Source organism: Dromiciops gliroides, chromosome X (assembly GCF_019393635.1).
Source record: "Dromiciops gliroides isolate mDroGli1 chromosome X, mDroGli1.pri, whole genome shotgun sequence".
Classification (NCBI taxonomy): Eukaryota; Metazoa; Chordata; class Mammalia; order Microbiotheria; family Microbiotheriidae; genus Dromiciops; species Dromiciops gliroides.
Window position 1 is genome coordinate 17,577,809 of NC_057867.1, and position 19,704 is coordinate 17,597,512.

General features: G+C 37.5%; 1 protein-coding gene across 1 annotated transcript in view; it reads left to right on the forward strand.

Moving 5' to 3' along the window:
- LOC122734197 (telomere-associated protein RIF1-like) overlaps positions 1-16,528 on the forward strand; it is a 147,161-nt gene extending 130,633 nt beyond the window's left edge. The window contains exons 30-35 of the mRNA XM_043974940.1: positions 737-814; positions 921-975; positions 1,414-4,272; positions 10,062-10,217; positions 12,714-12,816; positions 14,599-16,528. Of these exons, the coding sequence (XP_043830875.1) occupies positions 737-814; positions 921-975; positions 1,414-4,272; positions 10,062-10,217; positions 12,714-12,816; positions 14,599-14,813 (3,466 nt within the window). The 3' untranslated portion in view covers positions 14,814-16,528. The remainder of the gene's footprint in view (positions 1-736; positions 815-920; positions 976-1,413; positions 4,273-10,061; positions 10,218-12,713; positions 12,817-14,598) is intronic.
- Positions 16,529-19,704: the final 3,176 nt, after the last annotated feature.

The following is a 19,704-nucleotide window of genomic DNA, read 5'->3' on the forward strand; positions in this document are numbered from 1 at the left end:
AGATCTGAGAGGTAAACTACTCTTTCCTCTCCTAATTTATCTATGGCATCACCCTTTATGTATAAATCATGTACCCATTTTGACCTTATTTTAGTTTAAGGTGTAAGATGTTGGTCTATGCCTAGTTTCTGCCATACTATCTTCCAGTTTTCCCAGCAGTTTTTGTCAAATTCTGAGTTCCTATCCCAGAAGCTATAGAGTCTTTGGGTTTATCATACAGATTACTATAGTGATTTACTACTGTGTCTTACAAGCCTAGTTAACATGTTTGGCAACATAAAATGAATTTTCTGTATTGATTTCATGTGGTAAATTGTGTGGGGGTGTGGGGGTGGGTGTGGGGGTGGGTGTGGGTGTGGGTGGGTGGAATGTGGGATTAAGTGACTTGCCCAGGGTCACACAGCTAGTAATTGTTAAGTGTCGGAGGCTGGATTTGAACTCAGGTCCTCCTGAATCCAGGGCCGGTGCTCTATCCACTGTGCCACCTAGCTGCCCCTCATGTGGTAAATTTGAAGCCTATTTTTTTGTTATTGTTTAAAACCTTTTTATACTAAAACTAACCAAAGGCTATACTGTGGTTGGCAGTATGGTACATAACAATGTAAGAGATTCCTAACTTGTTAACTTCCCTGTAAAGGGAAAGAAAATTTGTACTTTTGTTTGACATTTCTTTGGAAAGTTTAGTATGTAATATTAATTGCAACATTCTTTAATTATAAAATGATTTGCTTTACAGAAATGATATTCCTACTCTGTATAATAATCTGGATGTATCACAAGATAGTTTTTCTTACCATTCTCAAGAAGAAACTATGTAAGTAATCAGAGATTTAGTAAGCCTCCCATAAAACTTTTTCTGATTTCTCAAATAATCAAAAAAAGCCCAACAAAAATATAACTTGCATATTTATTTACTGTAGGGAAAATCCAACTTTAACTGAAGAACCAAAGGAAGAATCAGATTTTATCACAAAGGTATAACTAATTTATTTTGGAGATTTAAGTTCTCCATTAATTTTTATATTTTGGTATTTCCTTTATTCCAAGATTGTATAATCTTTGTTTAATGCTGTTATAAGGACCCATAGCCATGATTCCAGTGTCCATTAGATCTAAATCTACCTGCCACTTAGTGGATTTTTTCTATAATTCATAGAGAAGTAAAATAAAATAGAACATGATAATAGCATATTGTTGCCATGTATTAGCAATAGTAGCATAACCTTATAGTTATGGAACTCTTATGTTCCTGTGAAACTAGTTATACAGATCTTCACCATTTTACAAATTAAGGAAATTTAGAAGACTTAACAACATTTGAATACTTGTAGTAGTAAATGTTTTCTGTATAAATTAAGGTTTTCACAAGGCCATAATTTTCATAAGATAATTTAGATTTTACTTTCTGTACAGGAAGGAGAAAGAAAAACTGATTCAAAGAACAACACTGAAGACATCACAGTAGATAGTGGTATTCAGAAGCATCCTGACAAATCCTATATCACAAAACATAAGGTGCAAAGTTCCCAGGAAAAGAACAATTTATTATTGAATATTAGAAAGCACTTTGAAAGAAATGCTTCTAAAATTGTTTCAAAGGAGGCTTCAGGAGAAAACACATGCATCAGCGAACAGACCTTGAATACCAGTAGTAGGTCAGTTTCTAGTGGACCCATAAGCCGAAGACAGTCCTTTATTACTTTGGAAAAATTTGATACATCAGAAAATAGACCCTTTAGTCCTCCTTTCTTGAATACTGTATCGGGTGCTGTTTCAGTGTCAGAGAATGTAGCAAGTACCTCAGTGAAAACTAAGGCCAAAGAAATAAATCTTTCAAAACGTGATAGAGAAAAAATCATTAGTGGGACAAAAAAACCAGCTCGAAAGCGAAATAAAACAGAACACACAGGAAGTAAAAGACCTAAGCTGTTAAGATCAGAACAAGAAAAAAATTCTCAAGAATCTGGTGGTTCTATAATGCCTATAGAAAATAAGTTGGCTGATTCACTGGATCATACAGAGGATACTCAGGACACTCTTTCTCAGGCTAAAGTATTGGAATGTTATGAAGTAAAGTTTAAACATCCAATAGTTAAACATCCAGTAGAAGGTCTTGAAATGGTAGAAAACATTACAGAAGGAAATAATTTGGAATCCAAAGAAAATACACCTCCAGAAGAAGTAATACCTGCAACAGACCAAATATCTAATGATGATGGTCATATACAGGTATCATCTAATCAAAAAACACTTAGGTCTTCAAGATGGCACTCCGATGTGGAATATACTGAAGAAAGACAAGATAAAGAAAACAGTCAACTAAAAAAGGAAAGGCAAAAGGAAGAGAGATCTGTCCAGAAGAAGCTATCACAAATAAAAGATGATGTATCACAAAAGCAGAAGCCAATTTATGAAAAAAATACAAATGAACAAGAACATTTAAATAAAAAAGCAAGTAATTTACTTGAGAAGACTTCAGAACAATCTAACGTTGAAATTAAATTAAAATCAAAATTTGAGAGTATTAATTCAAATGTTGATGATTTTCAGGACTGTGGTTCAGATAAGTCCTCACAAAACCCATTAAGAGGACGAACAAGGAGAGCATCCCAAGGTTTACTTTCTAGTATTGAAAACTCTGAATCTGATAGTTCTGAGACTAAGGAAGAAATTTCTAACAAAAAAAGACCTGGAAAATGGAAAAGTGAGAGTAGTAGTCTTGAAAATGAAAACACTAAGGGAAAAATAGAAAGTAAGGACAATGTAGGCTCTGAAATTAAAACTGAAGGTGAAACACATTCTGAATTGGATATGGAGATAAGATTGTCATCTCAAACTTTTGATATGGACAATGAGCAGGACTCTTCAATTATTAATGATTCTGTAGGATCTATAGATCCATCAGAAGTTCTTAATGATATAGAGAACACAAATGAGGAGAAGAGTAAAATGAGCACACTTGCAGAAGATTCTGTTACAAACTCTTGTGGGCCAGAGTTAATTTTAAGGACTAGAAATGTAAATAAAAAGTTCTATAAACAAGATTCCATAGACAGTAGTGCTATTTCTCCAGGAAGAGATGTATCAGGTATATCAGATAACTCTTTGCTTTCTGAAAAATCCCTCCAGGCAATTGAATGTCTTCACAAAAGAAGTAAGAGGGTAAGAAGATTAAAGAGCTGCTATTGTTGTGGAGAAAAGTCAAAACTACAGGAAAAATTCCTTATTTCATTAAAGAACACAGATAATCGTGAAGTAAAAATTAATGAACCACAAAAGCTAGGTTTGCAGGCCACTGACCATTCTTTGGAAACTTGTGTGGAAACAAACTTAGAAGTAAAATCTTTAAAGGAATCTTGTACTGCTATTGTACCATTACTTCACAGTAATGAGACTGACATGTTGAATGATTCAGTGACTGTACCAGAAAATGAATTGAAGGAAAATTCTAACATTGATGATTATCCTCCCCTAGAAAGGGTAGTAAACTTTGAAAACAAAACTTGTGTCATTAATAATGAAACAGATCTTGATGTGCAAGAACTTTCTGGTCAGGTTAATATAATTATTGATTCTGGTCTACCAATGGATGGTTCTCAAGATTCTTTTGAACAGAAACCTGTTTTAGAGATAAGCAGAGAACAACTGGTAACTTTATTAAAAGAGGAAATAAATCAGCATGTAGATACAGAGGTCCCTGAGGTGAAGGTGGAGGTTGACATATCTGAGGAAAGTGCCATGGTAGATGGAGAAACAACTGAGCCTAAGGCTGAAGTAGATAATACCCAGCCCAAAACATTTACTGATACCAAGGCTGGGGTGGTTAATTCTCTGGCCAAAGCAGTTGAGGCAAGTGCTGAAACTGATGTGTTAGAGTCACGTGAGGAAATGAATACTGTAGAACTGAAAGCAGAATCTGGCACACCAGAAAAGGTAAAAGCTGACATTGATGACACTGAAGAAACAAAGTTAGATCAAGATCAGGTTGAGGCAGAAGAAATCAATGAGAAAATTTTAGAGAAAACTCAGGATACCTCAGAGAAAGTGGAAGAACCATCAGAGATATTTGTAAATGTTTCTGAGCTGATAACAGAAGAAAGTCATGTTTTTCCTCAGAAGTTAAGGGGAATTGACACCCAGTCTGAAAATAATAGTGCAAGTAGAGTGCAGACAAGCTGCATATGGTCTCCTTTGGCTTCTCCTTCTACCAGCATTTTGAAGAAAAGAGTAAAAAGACAACAAGAAGATGAGGCCCCATCACCTCATAATAAGGTAGGCAGTGAAAACTTTTATTTTGTATATATGTGGATGCATGTATTTGTGTAATATCTCTCTATTTTCTTCCAATATGCATATGATTGTAGGATTTTTAGCCATAAGGAGCTTCAGTTAACCTAGTTCAACCTCACCCTAAATCCACTGTTCCAGATTGTCATGACAAAATGAAGATCAATGTGCTAATGGTAATCATCCTTTTAAAAAGTACCTTCTAGAGGGCAGCTAGGTGGCACAGTGGATAAAGCTCCAGCCCTGGATTCAGGAGGACCGGAGTTCAAATCCAGCTTCAGACACTTGACACTTACCAGATGTGTGACCCTGGGCAAGTCACTTAACCCTCATTGCCCCGCCCCAAAACAAAACAAAAAGTAACTTCTAAAGGGATAGGACAGGCAGAATTTCATTACAGCTCACTCATAAGCTTTTGTTAATGTTGTAGAGCTTAGTGCAGCATACTAGAAAGTGTATTAGCTATGAAGCTAGAAGCATAGGGTTTAAATCTTGGTTCTGCTAGTTACTGCATTTTTTATCTTAGGCAAATCATTTCTCTGAGCTTCAACTTTCTCATGTGTAAAAAGGAGGAGGTTATGATACATTAGTATATGCCCTTCCATGTCTAAATCCTATGTTTCTATGATCTTATAGCTTGCTTACAACCTGAGTGCCAAAAAATCTGAGACCTTTTTAAAGTTTGGGATTCTGGCTGTACCCTACATAGGTGTAGGGTAGCTGGGGTTTCCATAGCTTTAATAACTTAAAAAGTATCATTTTAATTTCCATATAAGTCAACATCACCCCTGCTTCATTGACACCAGTTCACAACCTTATTTTGAATCATTAATGTTATAGTCAGTTGTCATTTAAATTTATTAAAAAATTTGTTCCTATTTTAACTTAATTAGTAAAGTTTTACAATTTTCATTTACTCAGGTTTCTTTGAGTAGATTAGTTTAATCAAGCTCTCCCTGAAGGGTTTTCAGGTCTAGGGAATTTGCCTTAACTTCAGTATTGTGGTTTGTTTCTTGAAGTCTTCTGCATTGTATGTACCTGCCTTTCACCAGGAACTGTAGAAAAGATTTCTAGAAGCATCTAGGGTTGTTCAGTGGATAAAGAGTGGGCCTAGAGTTGGGAACACCTAAGTTCAAATGCTGCCTCACACATTTACTAGCTGTGTGACTCTGGGCAAATAACAGTGTAATTTGTTTCTTTTTTTTTTTCCCCAAGCAGAAAAGTACTTCTGCATATTGACATTTTTGCTGGACAACACAAAAGTGAAGACTAATTGTAAAGCATAGCTAGTAAATGTAGAACTTTAAAAGTGTTTATTTCTGATCCGGAAAATTGGCAAGACAAAATGAATCTTAAAATCAGAAATAGTTGAGCTCTATAACCCATTGCACTATAAACATGGGCATATTTTCTGCTGGGAGAATTCAGTGAATAATTTGAGATTTGGAAGGGACCTCAGAGACTATTCCAACCTTTTATCCAAAAGAAATCAGTGTATTTTAATATATCCAAGGATTGGGAGCCTACTATCTTTTGAGGCACCTAATTCCACTTTTTGACAACTTTAATTGTCAGGATTTTTTTTCCTGACATCTAGCCTAGATTGTTCTCTTTGAAACTTCTGCCCAGCACTCTTCACTCTTATAAGTCTAATTCTTCCTGCCTGACAGTCCATTAGATAGTCAGAGAGTAATCATGACTATTGTAAGTCTTTTTTTATCCAGGCTAACATGATCAGTTTTTCAAACCTGTCTTTATATGACAGACTTCCACCATCCTGTGTGATGGTAAACATTCTTTACTTTATCAGTATTTTTTTTAAAAACATAGTGCCCAGAACTGACTATAGTACTCCAACTGAGGCCTGGATATAGAGTACAGTAGAACTATCACCTTCCTGTTGTGAAAGCTATACCTTTTTGATTCAGATTAGCTTTTTTACTTGCCATACATAGAAATACTGCCAATTAATTGTATTTGCATGCACTCTGACCAATACCCAGGTCTTTTTTTTTTTTTTTTTTTTTTGGTGAGGCAATTGGGGTTAAGTGACTTGCCTAGGGTCACATAGCTAGTAATTAAGTGTCTGAGGCCAGATTTGAACTCACATCCTCCTGAATCCAGGGCCAGTGCTCTATCCACTGTGCCACCTAGCTGCCCCTCTATCTTTTTTATGATCTCATTTGTTTTCCTTACCTAGTTTGGAATTCTTCCTCTAACCATAAATATGAAAGGTTCCTTCCTAAATTCTGGGCTATGCTTGTATTGTGGTCTGCTGCTGATTGTTCTTGCCAGCTTCCCAGGTTATTGAAGGTTGTGTTAGAGGCTGTAGCACCTGCTAGCTATCAGTGCACCTAAAGTGATCTGATCCAGAGTGAAGACTGAGCTCTCCTTTCTTGTGTCATCTCTGCTAATTTTCCTGACTTGAGAGCAATACAACTATAAGTTTTTACCTTTGAATGAAGTTCCAGTAGAGTGATAGACAACAACTGTCAGCTACCTGGAAAGCTCTTTAGGTAACAATTACAGGGTCCTCTTTGCTTTGGGCTTCTTTGCCCCATTTTTCTGTTGCACACCGGGGGCTGAAGCTGAGATCCTGTTCCTCATTTAGTACACAGCCAAAGTCCAATGACTATTCCTTGGCCTGGACAACCACCTCTAGGTACAGGTCTCCTTATTTTGTATTGAATCTGGATAGTGAGCAACAGAGCTGTTGACACCTATTTCTGCTCCCTGCACAAGGTCAGGTCTGTTTGTGCAAGATCTCAGACGACTTCTTGTGCTGGTGCACACCTTTGACAGGCACTGTAGCTGATTGTGGCTGGAACCAGCCCTAGTATCCTCAAATCTCTCTTTTCTTGTGTTGACCTAGACTGGAAAATGACTCATTCTGATTTTTTTTAAAACTTAATTTTCCCAGTCAAGATTTTATTTTGGTACATTTTCTAGATCTCTGTGGAATAGTGGTAGAGGAGAGCTGAGACATTTTGGCTTTGTGTGCTTATCTGGTCCATTCCACTGAGCAACTTTTTGTAAATTAATTCTCTCCCTCATGGTGGTAACCACCTGACCTGCCCTGTTAGCCAAAAGTAATATCATAGATCTATGAGATATTGCGTTGCAACTAGATTTATTATAAGAGAAAAATAAACATACATGCAGAACCCTAAGCAAGCACAAAGAGTTAACCATCCAAACAGAAGCTTGTATATTTATAAAATTTGCAACTAAGAGAGGAAGAAACACAAATCTCCAGGGTCAGAGAAATCATGAATAATTAGGGTGGCAAAAGTGGCATTCTTTTCCCTTGGGAGCTACTAGATTTTGAAGATAGGGTGGTCAGCTTATGTACAAGGGTCCCAGCTGTATAAGCCATTTTCCAGTCTGGTGCAAAAAACAAATTATGTCAGCTGGGGAGTGGGGTGAGGTGTGCACGCCTCATCCTTGACAAGTTCAGGGTCTTGTGCATGCTCAGCTTTAGGCCCAATGTTTCTGGAAAATAGGGCAATTCAAAAAGACAAGTTCAGGGACCCCTTTAACACATTTGACCCCTTGTAACAGTTGAGTTTGTAACTCTCAACGAGCTTGTTGTGTATTATAGTTATGTTTGGCTATTTTTATTACCCTCTTTCCCTTATAATTACCTCAATGGCAGAAATTATGTCTTACCTAGATTTCCACTATTACAAGTCAGATCATGTCACTTCATTGTTCAGTGCCCATTTTTCAACACTTTGTATATATTACGCCCCTTCATTACTCTGTGATTCAGCCATCTGGCCTTCACTTTTTCACAGACTGTTTCTCTTGCCTGAAAATGCACTCCTTTCTCACTTCTCTCAAAATCCCTCATTTCCTTCAAAACTTAGCTCTGGTGCCACATTCCATATGAAGCCTTAATTGATTTTCCCCCCTCTTCCCAAGCTATTAATGCCCTTCCTCTCACCCCAAAAGGAAAAAGGCATCTTTTTTGGATATACATTTAAAATGTGTATGCTTTCCCCAAGAGGGAGAGCACCTAGCATAGCACCTAGTACATAGTAGGTACTTATTAAATGCTTGTTAATAGATAGTAATTAGAAAAGTGCTGATTTTAATAATTCATTAATTTTAATTAATTAATTCTAATTCATTTCTCTTCATAGAAAAGTACTCACTACCCATTTGGAACTTAATAATTATTGGTCTTTTTTTTAACCTCAGGCTAGTGACAGTCTCTCAGGACTTCCATTTTTCATCTATAAAATGAAGGGGTTGAATTTAGATGTTTTCTTAAGGTTTTTTTCCAATTCTCAATTCCCTGCCCAAATTATACAGACAATTAATGCTGCTAGAATCCTGAAATCAGAGGCTAGCCTGGCACTAATATAGGAAGTAAGTTAGGTGTCCCTCTGACCAGCTACTTTTCCAAGTCATTTATTATGAAGCATTTTGGCTTCTGTGTGTATAGGTGATGCTAGAAACACTAAAGTGTGAGAATTGGGTCTGTTTGCCTTGAGTTTTGTAAAACTAATCAAAACTGTCCACTTGTAAACACTAAAGTAAGAAACACAGAAAAAAACTTTGATATAGAAATAGTTAACAGAGATGCAAGATAAAATTCAAAAAAAAGCAACCAAAAATAAAACCCACTGTTACCTCTGATGTCTGTGCAAATGCACAAAATGACAGAGCTAGGTGAACAAAAGATAACACAAGGGACAAATTTGATATGGCTTGGTGAGATGGGAAATAGGACACAAATGGAGTGGTTGGGAGGAGGTTGTAGATTAGATTTATATATTAAGACAGACTTCTGAAGAAACCCTAAAACTAGCAGGAAAAAGCATGACGAAAAGCATTTAGGTTAAAAAATTAGCATAAGTGGTATTGTTGGAAATTTACTAAACACACATGGTTAGAAAGTAGAAGGCATGACTAGATGTCAGGCCCACTCTGGAGTCTATAACCTTATTAGAGGAAATTAACATTTGGGATTTTTTAAGGCCATCCTTCTGCCTACAGTCTTTCCCTGAGGCTAGGAACAGTATGGATAATCAGCTATAAGGGGAATGGAGGCCCCTGAAAGTAATCTTAGATTTGTATTTGGAAGGGACCTTAAAACTAAACTATCCAATGTACTAAGACCCAGAGAGGTTTGATGACCCAGGCCATGACTCAATTTTATCAGGGGGAGTCTTATGGTGACCAATTAATATTCAAAACAACGTATTTAAATCAGGAATATTGATATAAATTCAACTCTAATATGATACAAGAAACTTTTTAATTTCAGTTCAGTAGCTTAAGCCCAAAAAGTTTAAAATTTGCAGATTAATCTCACTGCTATTTTTGTACTTTATTCAAATAAAAACTAGAGCAAATGACTTCCCTTGCATGGTAGCTTTTAATTTAATGATGAAGCTATCATCTCTAAAAGAAAGAATGAAATATATGGTTGTAGGGAGTTCTTTCTATGGTTTTACCACTATAGTTTCTAATTTTATCACCATCAAATTGTTTGGTTTCATAAGATTATGGAAAATAGCCAGCCACAGACCTAGTAGCTTACATGTAAAATGATCTTTTGGTTTCGGTATGCTTTTCTATGTAGCATGAATATTATGCAGTTTTTTAACCTCTGATTTTCATCAGTACTAGTAATGGAAGCAGCTGCCAGTTTGTAAATTGCCAGTTTGGTCATTTATTGACCTTTTAGAGGGAAAAAGATTTCAAAAATTAATATTATGGGGTTAATTAGAATGGATTTTATCAGGTAGCTATTTCTTTTTTAGGTTCGACGAGTTTCATTTGCGGATCCAATTCATCAGGAAAGACTGGCAGACGATATTGATAGGACAAGCACAGTTTTTAGATCACGTTCTTCTCGTTCTTCAAATAATTCTTCAACAGCTAAAAGTCATAAAAGATCCCCTACTGCAAAGTCCAGGGTAAGCCACTGATATCTAAAAATATATCAAAGTATTCTTTTTTTGTTTTTAATATAAATGTATCTGCCTATAAAAAGTGAGCTACTTAAATAAAAACTCCCTATCTGTTCTCCAAAAGTTTCCAATGTTAAGAAGGCTCTCAGAATATATCATGAGCAGCAGGTAAAAATTAATTTTTTTAAAAGTCACTAATCATTCTATAACAAAGTGCCTAAGGAAATCATCATACAGAGACTTCAGATTTAAATAATACTTAATTTAAAAGTACATTTGTAATAATTCTATCTGAGAATAATGAATACATATTGGTAATGTTTGCCCTAGTAATTATAAGAATTTTTCTTTCTTTGGCGGTGGAGTGAATGGGGGGGGCGGGGCGCCAAATTCATTCCAGCCTTGCAAGATGCTCAGGGTAATGCAAATGTCCTAGATTTTAGGAAGTTTTTAATAGTTATTTCCATTTTTAACACATTTATATCTTATATGAGTGACCACACTTTTTTCTCTGTAGAAGGAGTCTTGTCTGTATGGATTAATATATCAGACTACATTTGTGGTACTCTTCATAAGGGATATCGGGACAATTTTTTTCCATCACATAAGTATGCACACTTTAGAGGTTTGAACATTCAATCTCAGCTTGACTTTTGACCAGTTTTCTACTTGTTCCTTCTCATTCCCACATGACCTATGACCTATGTTTATTTTATCCTATAATATCCCCAAGTCTATAACTCTGTTTTTTCCCATTATTTGTTTGAACCTTTTTTTTTTAATTAAAAAAAAAATCTTTATTCCAAACATAACACTGCGGGGCAGCTAGGTGGCACAGTGGATAAAGCACCAGTCCTGGATTCAGGAGGACCTGAGTTCAAATCTGGCCTCAGACACTTGACACTTACTAGCTGTGTGACCCTGAGCAAGTCACTTAGCCCTCATTGCCCTGCAAAAAAAGCAAACAAAAAACAAAAACAAACTTAACACTGTCCAAAATGCACATTTCCATACAGTAGAACAAAAAAATTTGACTTATTGATTACATGTCAAACCACTGAGCTCATTTTTTCCTAAGTATAAAACAAATTCAGCATCCTACTTTTTTTTTATAAAAGTATTTTTTTTATTTTCCAGTTACATGTAGAGAATACTTTTCAACATTTATTTTTACAAGATTTCTAGTTTCAAATTTTTCTAGCTCCCCCTTCCCCAAGACATCAAGCAATCTGATATAGGTTATATATGTACAATCACATTAAACATATTTCTGCATTAGTCATGTTGTGCAAGAAGAATCAAAGCAAAAAGGAAAAACCTCAAAAAAGAAAAACAAAAAAAAATACGAAATAGTATGGTTCGGTCTGCATCTAGATTCTATAGTGGGTTTTTTTCTGGATTTGGAGAGCATTTTCCATCATGAGTCCTTTGGAACTATCTTGGAGTCAAGTCTATCACAGTTGATCAACACACAATGTTGTTCATACTGTATACAATGTTCTCCCAGTTCTGCTCATCTCACTCAGCATCAGTTCATGTAAGTCCTTACAGGATTCTCTGAAATCTGACTGCTCATCATTTCTTACAGCACAATAGTATTCCATTACATTCATATACTACAACTTGTTCAGCCATTCCCCATTTGAGGGGTATCCCCTCAATTTCCAATTCCTTGCCACCACAAAAAGAGCAGCTATAAATAGTTTTGTACATGTGGATCCCAGCATGCTACTTTCAAAGCTGTACTGCTTTTGTGTGTTTCTGCCTTTCCTACGTTTCTCTTTGATTTTCAGAATGGTTCAGTGATTTTTCTTTTTTTGGGGGGGGGTTGGAAGGACATTGAAATGAAAAAAAGAAAAACAAAATTCTTATTAGAAGTAAGTATGGTCAAGCAAAACCAAACCATATATTTGCCATTTCCCAAAATATTTTTCTCATTCTGGACCTTGATACCATCACCTCTATCTGGAGATGGGTTGTATGTCTCATCATCTGTGCTCTGGTCATTGCAATCATCACTTGTTCAAAGCTGATTTTCTTTAAGATATCAAGTCAATTTATTCCCCTTCTCCTTATTGAAAAAAAAAAGAAAAGAAAACCTTGTAGGGGACATGCATAGCCAAGCAAAACAAATTTCCACTTTAGCCATGTCCATAAATGTGTCTCATTGTATCTTGGACACATCTGTCTGTTGGGAGGTAGGTAGTATTCTTTCATCATTTTTTTGGAAATTGTGGTTGGATATTGCATTGAGTTCTTAAGTCTTTCAGGGTTGTTGATCATTACAATTCCTGCTTCACAGTCCATGCCTTACTTATATGTACCTGCTCCCTTCAAGTGCCTTTACACTTGGTAATATTGTATTTTACTGCTACTATACCACTTTCTTTTTTTACCTAAAAATGTTTGGTTGAAAAATGCTTTTCATGTTTTATTATTTCAAATTTTTGTTTTCAAAAGTTAAATTTGATTTTTTTTAATTTCCTATATCCATCTATCAAGATGAAGTCTCGAAGACTAGAAACCCTCGTTGAGGTTTCAGAGAAACCATTAAATGGAATGGGAAATAAACCTATTTCTCCTGATGAAGAAACATTTGCTTCAGGTATATTTCTCCTCATTATAAGTGTGGTTTCCATTCTTGTAATTCAAAATAAGCCCTCAAGCTTTGCTATTTTTTTTAGATAATTGTTACCTCTGTAAGGGGGGGTTTAAAAGATCCCCCAGGTTTGTTAAGCCCCGTACGGACCTCCAATCTATAAGGGCCAAGTTTAATATGGGAAGAGTTAATTGGGAGGCTAGCTGTAATATTGGGACTCAGAAAACAATGGGGGACCTCTAGGTCCCCGAACCTCCTCTCTTCTACACTGCCCCCTCCCCAACTGTTTCTCCCAGATTTACAAGAAACGAGATTTAAAAGCCTGTTTTCAAAAAAACAAAAACAAAAACAGGGTTTATTGATGAGAACAAATTTAGAAATAAGGACAAAGAAAAGCAGGAAATAAGACTTGTAAACTCGCCCACTGGACTCAACTGCTTCACGTTTAACTCTCTCTATCCCCCTGCGCGTCCGCATTTAACTCTCTTGCCTGCCACCGTGATCTCTTCTCTTCTCCTTTCTCTTTCTCTTTCTCTCTCTCTCTCTCTCTCTCTCTCTCTCTCTCTCTCTCTCTCTCTCTCTCTCTCTCTCTCTCTCTCTCCCCCTCTCTCCCTCTCCCTCCTCGTCTCGTCTCCTCCTCCTGTTTTTCCTCTACGCCCCCCCCCCAGAATAAAAAACCCTTCTCTCACAGGAAACCCAGGCCGACCACCCACACACCCCAAGCTAATTTGTTGGCACCCCTGGGGGCAGTGCCCAAGGCTGTCTGGGGCACGGGGTTTCCTTGTGTACACCTGCTTGGTGGACGAGCCAGGGCTTGGGTTTTCTGTGCATACCCCTGCTGGGCAGAGGGAGCCATGCGGGGTGTGCTGAGGCTTTCTAATTTTAGCCAAAAATGGGGTCCCCAAATCACAATCAATTCTTACACCTCCCCATTTCCAAACAAGTAACAGAGACTGATGTTGTCGTCAAAGCACAAATGAAAGGCAGTACTATTGTGCACTGATGGAGGTGGATCATGAAATAGAGTAAAAGTGAAATAATGTGAACAGTACTTTGGAATAGCATTTATTTGTATGCCTTTGAGCTTTGGTTTCCATTTTTTGTCCCCCTCACTTGATTATTTGGCAGATCAGTTGGTAAAATGATGTATAAAATACCCTTTCAAAGTGCAGGTGTAAATTGTGATTAGAGATACCAAAAAATTGTGAACTTTTAAAAGTTTGATACTCGGGACAGCTAGATGGCATAGTGGATAGAGCACCGACCCTGGAGTCAGGAGTACCTGAGTTCAAATCCAGCCTCAGACACTTAACACTTACTAGCTGTGTGACCCTGGGCAAGTCACTCAACCCCAATTGCCACACACACACACACACACACACACACACACACACACACACGCACGCACGCACGCACACACGCACAAAGTTTGATACTCCTTTGATTAACTTGTTGCTTTCTTTACTGAAGACCTTTCCCTTTACTTGACCATGGTCACACAGCTGGTGTCAAGTGTCTGAGGCCAGATTTGAACTCAGGTCCTCCTGAATCCAGGGCCAGTGTTCTATCCATTGTGCCACCTAGCTGTCCCAACTTGTTGCTTTCTTAAAATTGTTTTGTATAACTAATACTACATTTGTAAATTTTACTTTAGTATGGTAGGGCTTACTGGTAATAGAGAAAATTAGTTCTTAAGATTTCAAGGGTCATTAAGTACTCAGTAAATGATGTGGTAATTTGCTTTTTTGGGGTACCAAATGAATTGTTCTATTTTATTTTCTCTTCTAGATTTAATTGAGCCAGTTGCTTCAGATGGTCGGCAGGCCAGAAATCTTGTGGCTCAGATCAGTGCTCTTGCTCTTCAGCTAAATTCAGAAGATCTGCATGATTATTCAGGAAGCCAACTTTTTGAAATGCAAGAGAAACTGGGTAGCATGACTTACTGCATAATGAAAACTCTACACTCTCGATGGAGGTCACCACCCCATGAAAGTTCTACTTAGACTTTCTTTAGGATAACAGAAGTTCCTTAACATCACGGATTTTGTTAACTGAGGGTAGCCGCTCTGAAACATTCCATAAACAAAATTTTAGAATTTAGAGACTGAGTATTTGCAGAGTAGACCTTTTTAACCATGAGAAATGGTTGGGGGAATCTCTGACACAGTGGATAAAGCACCAGCCCTGAATTCAGGAGGACCTAACTTTAAGTTCAACCTCAGAAATTTGACACTTACTAGCTGTGTGACCCTGGGCAAATCATTTAACCCTTGTGCCCCACCCCCCCCCCAAAAAAAACAAACAAAAAATGAATTCAATTTTTTTTTTAATTTGCGGAGATCACTTTTTTCCCTGCAGAGTTCATTTACTGCTATGCATCATTTTTCAAGTATTTCAAGTGAGATTTTTACTAAAACATGAGGAAAGACTGAAATCAAATGTTCCTACACTGAAACATTTTTATTCCTTCAAAACTTTATGTAAAATGGTATTTTAAGTAAGTGAAATTGAAAGTGTTTTATTTGAAAACCAGATTATTTGCAGAGCTATTACTGGTGTTTGATACTCCATTTCCTTCTTGGATTTGTTTTACCTGAGACCTAAGGAAGTCATTTTTGGTGAGGCATCTCAAATGAGATGCAGCAGAATCAAGGGATTTTTTGGTTGGTGTATTTTTTTGTTTTCTTCATAGTGAAGTTAACATGCTTTTGCATCATTCTATACATCTCATTCTATGCATCTATTTTATTTTAAATCCCATGAAAGGTGAAATGCTAAAAATAATAGTAACTGTCATTTTGGCATCGTCATGTTAAACAGATTTCCTGGGCTCTTTTCATTTGTTTGGCAAATGAAAGTGCAGCAGTATTTTCCCATGGGAATTTGTTTCTGTGGGACATATACAATACAGTTAAGGGCATAACTGTTCATGTATTATGTATAGATTATTGATGTTGGTTTTTAATTTATAAGTTTCAGCTGATTAATTCCATGGATTGCCCTTCCCATAAAGACCTTTTGGGTAAGAGTCCTTGGTTTTACATTATAGAAATCCACTTTGTATATATTATGTACTATATTACCAGTATGAAGGGTCTTCATGAGATTGCTTCATTTGTACATAAAGAATTCTACAAGGTCCTACAACAGTGAACTGTGTAATTGGTTAATAAAATCTTAGTTGAAAAGATGAGTATGTTTTCCAAAATATACTGGATCATAAAATTACTGAAATGCTAAATGATTTTAGTTTTCATTTACCTTTGTTTTATATATATGTAAAAGGATTCAAAGGAAGACCACTTGAACGTTTGCTGGTTTTATTGATGCTTTCTGAAAGTACATTCTTAGATAGTTTTAGCTCAATTTAACTAGTGAAAAACCCGGAGGCTTGATTCTTTTCGGGGGGTGGGGGCACACTTGACTATGTTTTCCTTCCATGGCTACCTGATTTGAGAAAATTTGAACAAAATTAAATTTTGTCAAATAATATCATTAGTAATGACTGGTGTTCCATTCCATACTTTACATTTAGTTTCACTTGCATGCTTTTTAAACAACAGATGAGTTCAGCTATTTTTTTTACTCTTAGGTACAAAAAGCACAACTTTCTTAAATAGGTTGTGACATGTTAGCTCATTGGGTAGAACATAGTGCTAATGATACCAAAGTCATCAGTTCAATTCTTCTCTGGACCTATTAGGTTCCATTGGCCACAAGGTGGGTAGGTAATATCTTTCTAAAAAGTATGTGCTAATGGCCTTAAGAGAAACAGAATTATAATTTGGCCAGGTCAGTAAGAGTATCCCAACCATTTCAAGAAAGAAATCAGACTTTCTATCCTAATAAAAATGGGTTCATTTAGTGTTATCTTTGTTTTTGTTTTTTGTTGGAAATACTTAAGTAATTCTATGTATTGCAGTTTGAAGAAAGTCAGATTAGGGTTAGCTGGGTATTTCAAAGGGATAGTATATGACCTAATTAACATCTGTTATCCACAAATGATTTACACGTTTATTGCCCAAGAACCTCTCTCCCCTGAAAAAAAAATTAAAATAGGTCCCTATTTTTCATTGGATCAAGAAGATGCAGGAATGGCTGGGGGGGGGGGGGGGACTTGGTTTTTTAGATACTGTAAATTAGGGATGGAGCCAAGATGGCAGTGGAGAGGCTGTGACTCCTGCAAGCTCCCAATAAACCCATCCACTCTCCCAAATGCCATTTAAAAAAAGAAACCCTGGAGCAGCGTAACACACATAAGAATAGAGTGAGACTATTTTCCAGCCAAAGACGGCAACTGGTATCACCTGCTGATCTGGTTGAGAGAGGAGCTCAGCCCATGGTCTGAACCTAGGCAGGAACAGACCATGCCTCCATCACCTCAGAGTCTGAGGTGCCAGCTGCTTCTTGTGAGGCTCAGCTTGTGGACCAGTGAGGGGGTTCGGCAGTTGGCCAGGGTGAAGTGGCTGCAGTCTCTGCTGGAGTTGGGGTGAAGTGCCCTGGTTCTAAACCAGTGGGCTGAATTGAGTGGTGGCAGCCCAGTGGGGGAGGGGCACAGGTACACCAAGCTTCTGACCATAGAGAATCGGATTTCAATCAGACATATGCTTCTGGGTTGATATGAGTAGGCAAAGAAAACAGCAGACCATCAAAATCTTCTTGGGGGGCAAGGTAGAGCAGAATACACCCTCAGAAGAAGATAATGACAAAGTCAAAGCTCCAACATCCAAACCTTCCAAGAAAAATATGAATTGGTCTCAGGCCATGGAAGTGCTCAAAAAGGACTCTAAAGAGAAAGTAGGAGAGATAGAAGGAAGATTTAGAGAGAGGGAGGAAAGAATGAGAGAGTGATACAGGAGAGTCATGACAAAAAAGTCAACGACTTGAAAAGCCAAATGGGAAAGGAGATAGAAAAGCTCTCTGAAGAAAATAATTGCCTAAGAATTAGAATTGAGCAAATGGAAGCTAGTGACTTTATGAGAAACCAAGACACAATAAAGCAAAACCAATTGAATAAAAAAACGGATATGAAATATCTCCTTGGAAATATAGCTGACTGGGGGCAGCCAGGTGGTGCAGTGGATAAAGCACAGGCCCTGGATTCAGGAGTACCTGAGTTCAAATCTGGCCTCAGACACTTGACACTTACTAGCTGTGTGACCCTGGGCAAGTCACTTAACCTTCATTGCCCAGCAAAAGAAAGAAAAGAAAAAGAAAAAGGAAATATAGCTGACCTGAAAAATAGATCCAGGAGAGAGAATTTGAAAATCATTGGACTACCTGAAAAATCATGAACTAAAGAGTTTAGACATCTTCATCATCATCCCAAAATATTTTATCCCATTTCTTATTCACTTTCAGTACAAACAGGGTTCAATTTCTTTCCTGATTGCTTCCCTAGAAGGGGCCTGTCCTTTAGGAATTTCTTAAGAGGCCACTCTTACTCAGTTCCTTCAGCAGCACTATCCTTGGTGACTTTTCTAATTCTGGGCAGGGTGGGGGGGGCGGTGCTATAAACCATTCAGTCTACAGACTCAAACTGTCTGGCTATAATAGCATGGCTTGGGTATAATCTAAAACAGCCTACAGCCAGGGCTTTGCCTCAATTTCCCCCAGCTGTCTTAACAACCCAGACAGTACTCAGCCCTTTTCCTCCCATGGGATCTGTGTGCACAGACTACTATCGTTGACATTCTTCCCTGTTCTGATAAATTCTTTAGCCCCTTTGTGAGCTCACTTAATCCATCTTATGTTTGTGACATCTCCAACCACTGGAGTTCCTTCTCTAAAACCACTCAGCCTCCGAGCTCCAACCCTCCATGTGACCACTGATAATAGTTCAGCAAGACATCCTGTCAAAAGAGTGCTGGGACTCAGAGGCCAAAAGCTTCTTTCAAATCATAATTTCATAGTAAATCTCCCTGGGGCCTCCAAATTGTGAGAAATATCACTCCAATAACTTCTGGAACTCAGTGTTGGTGATGTGTCAAAGGCTCATTTATTGTCATTCTCATGAGAATGGACCACTTTTTGTCCATCTGGTGGGTGACCAAAGATGCAGGCTTCCAGGCCTGCTTTTATCTCTTCCCATCCCTAAGGGGGATCCCTTTCTTCAAGGGTTACAATCTATTGGCAAGAACTGGCTTAATTGAGGCAGAATTCCCACCCCTCTGCCTGAAACTTCTCATGGGAAGTTTCTCTATTGACTCTCCCAGACAGAAATCTCTCAATCTGAATACATACTAATCCTCACCTGGGGATATGTTCTCCCAGACAGTTCTTAATTAGCTTGATTCATACTCAGAGGAGTCAAGCCATCCCCCAATTCCTCACAACAGAAGTCACACAAACTTACTCTTTTTTTAAAGCTAGAAATAATGTGTTATTTTAAATTTTTGTTTAAAAAACACTTGGGTTTTTCTTTTCTTTCCAAGGTACTGAGCTAATATTTTCTTGATTGTGTTTGACTCCATCTCTGGAGTGAAAGATAGGGGCGTGGGGCAGCCAGGTGGCACAGTGAATAGAGCACTGGCCCTGGATTCAGGAGGACCTGAGTTCAAATCTGGCCTCAGACACTTGATACTTACTAGCTGTGTGACCCTGGGCAAATCACTTAACCCCAATTGCCTCACCAAAAAAGAAAGAAAGAAATGGGGATTCCCTTGACCAGGTTTTCTTTGTATAATACCAGCATGAGGAGAAAGCATCCAGAAAACAGGAATGAATAAGATTCTGGTTTGTAAGTTTTATGCATCAGTTAAGTTTTCTTGCAATGCCCAGGTATTGCATCTGAACTAAGGAATGAGGAGGTTGATGAGGATCTAATAAGTTTTAATTGAAGAGGTTATTGGGATAGATGTTGGGGTTTTTTTTTTCCATTTTAAGAGCTCTATG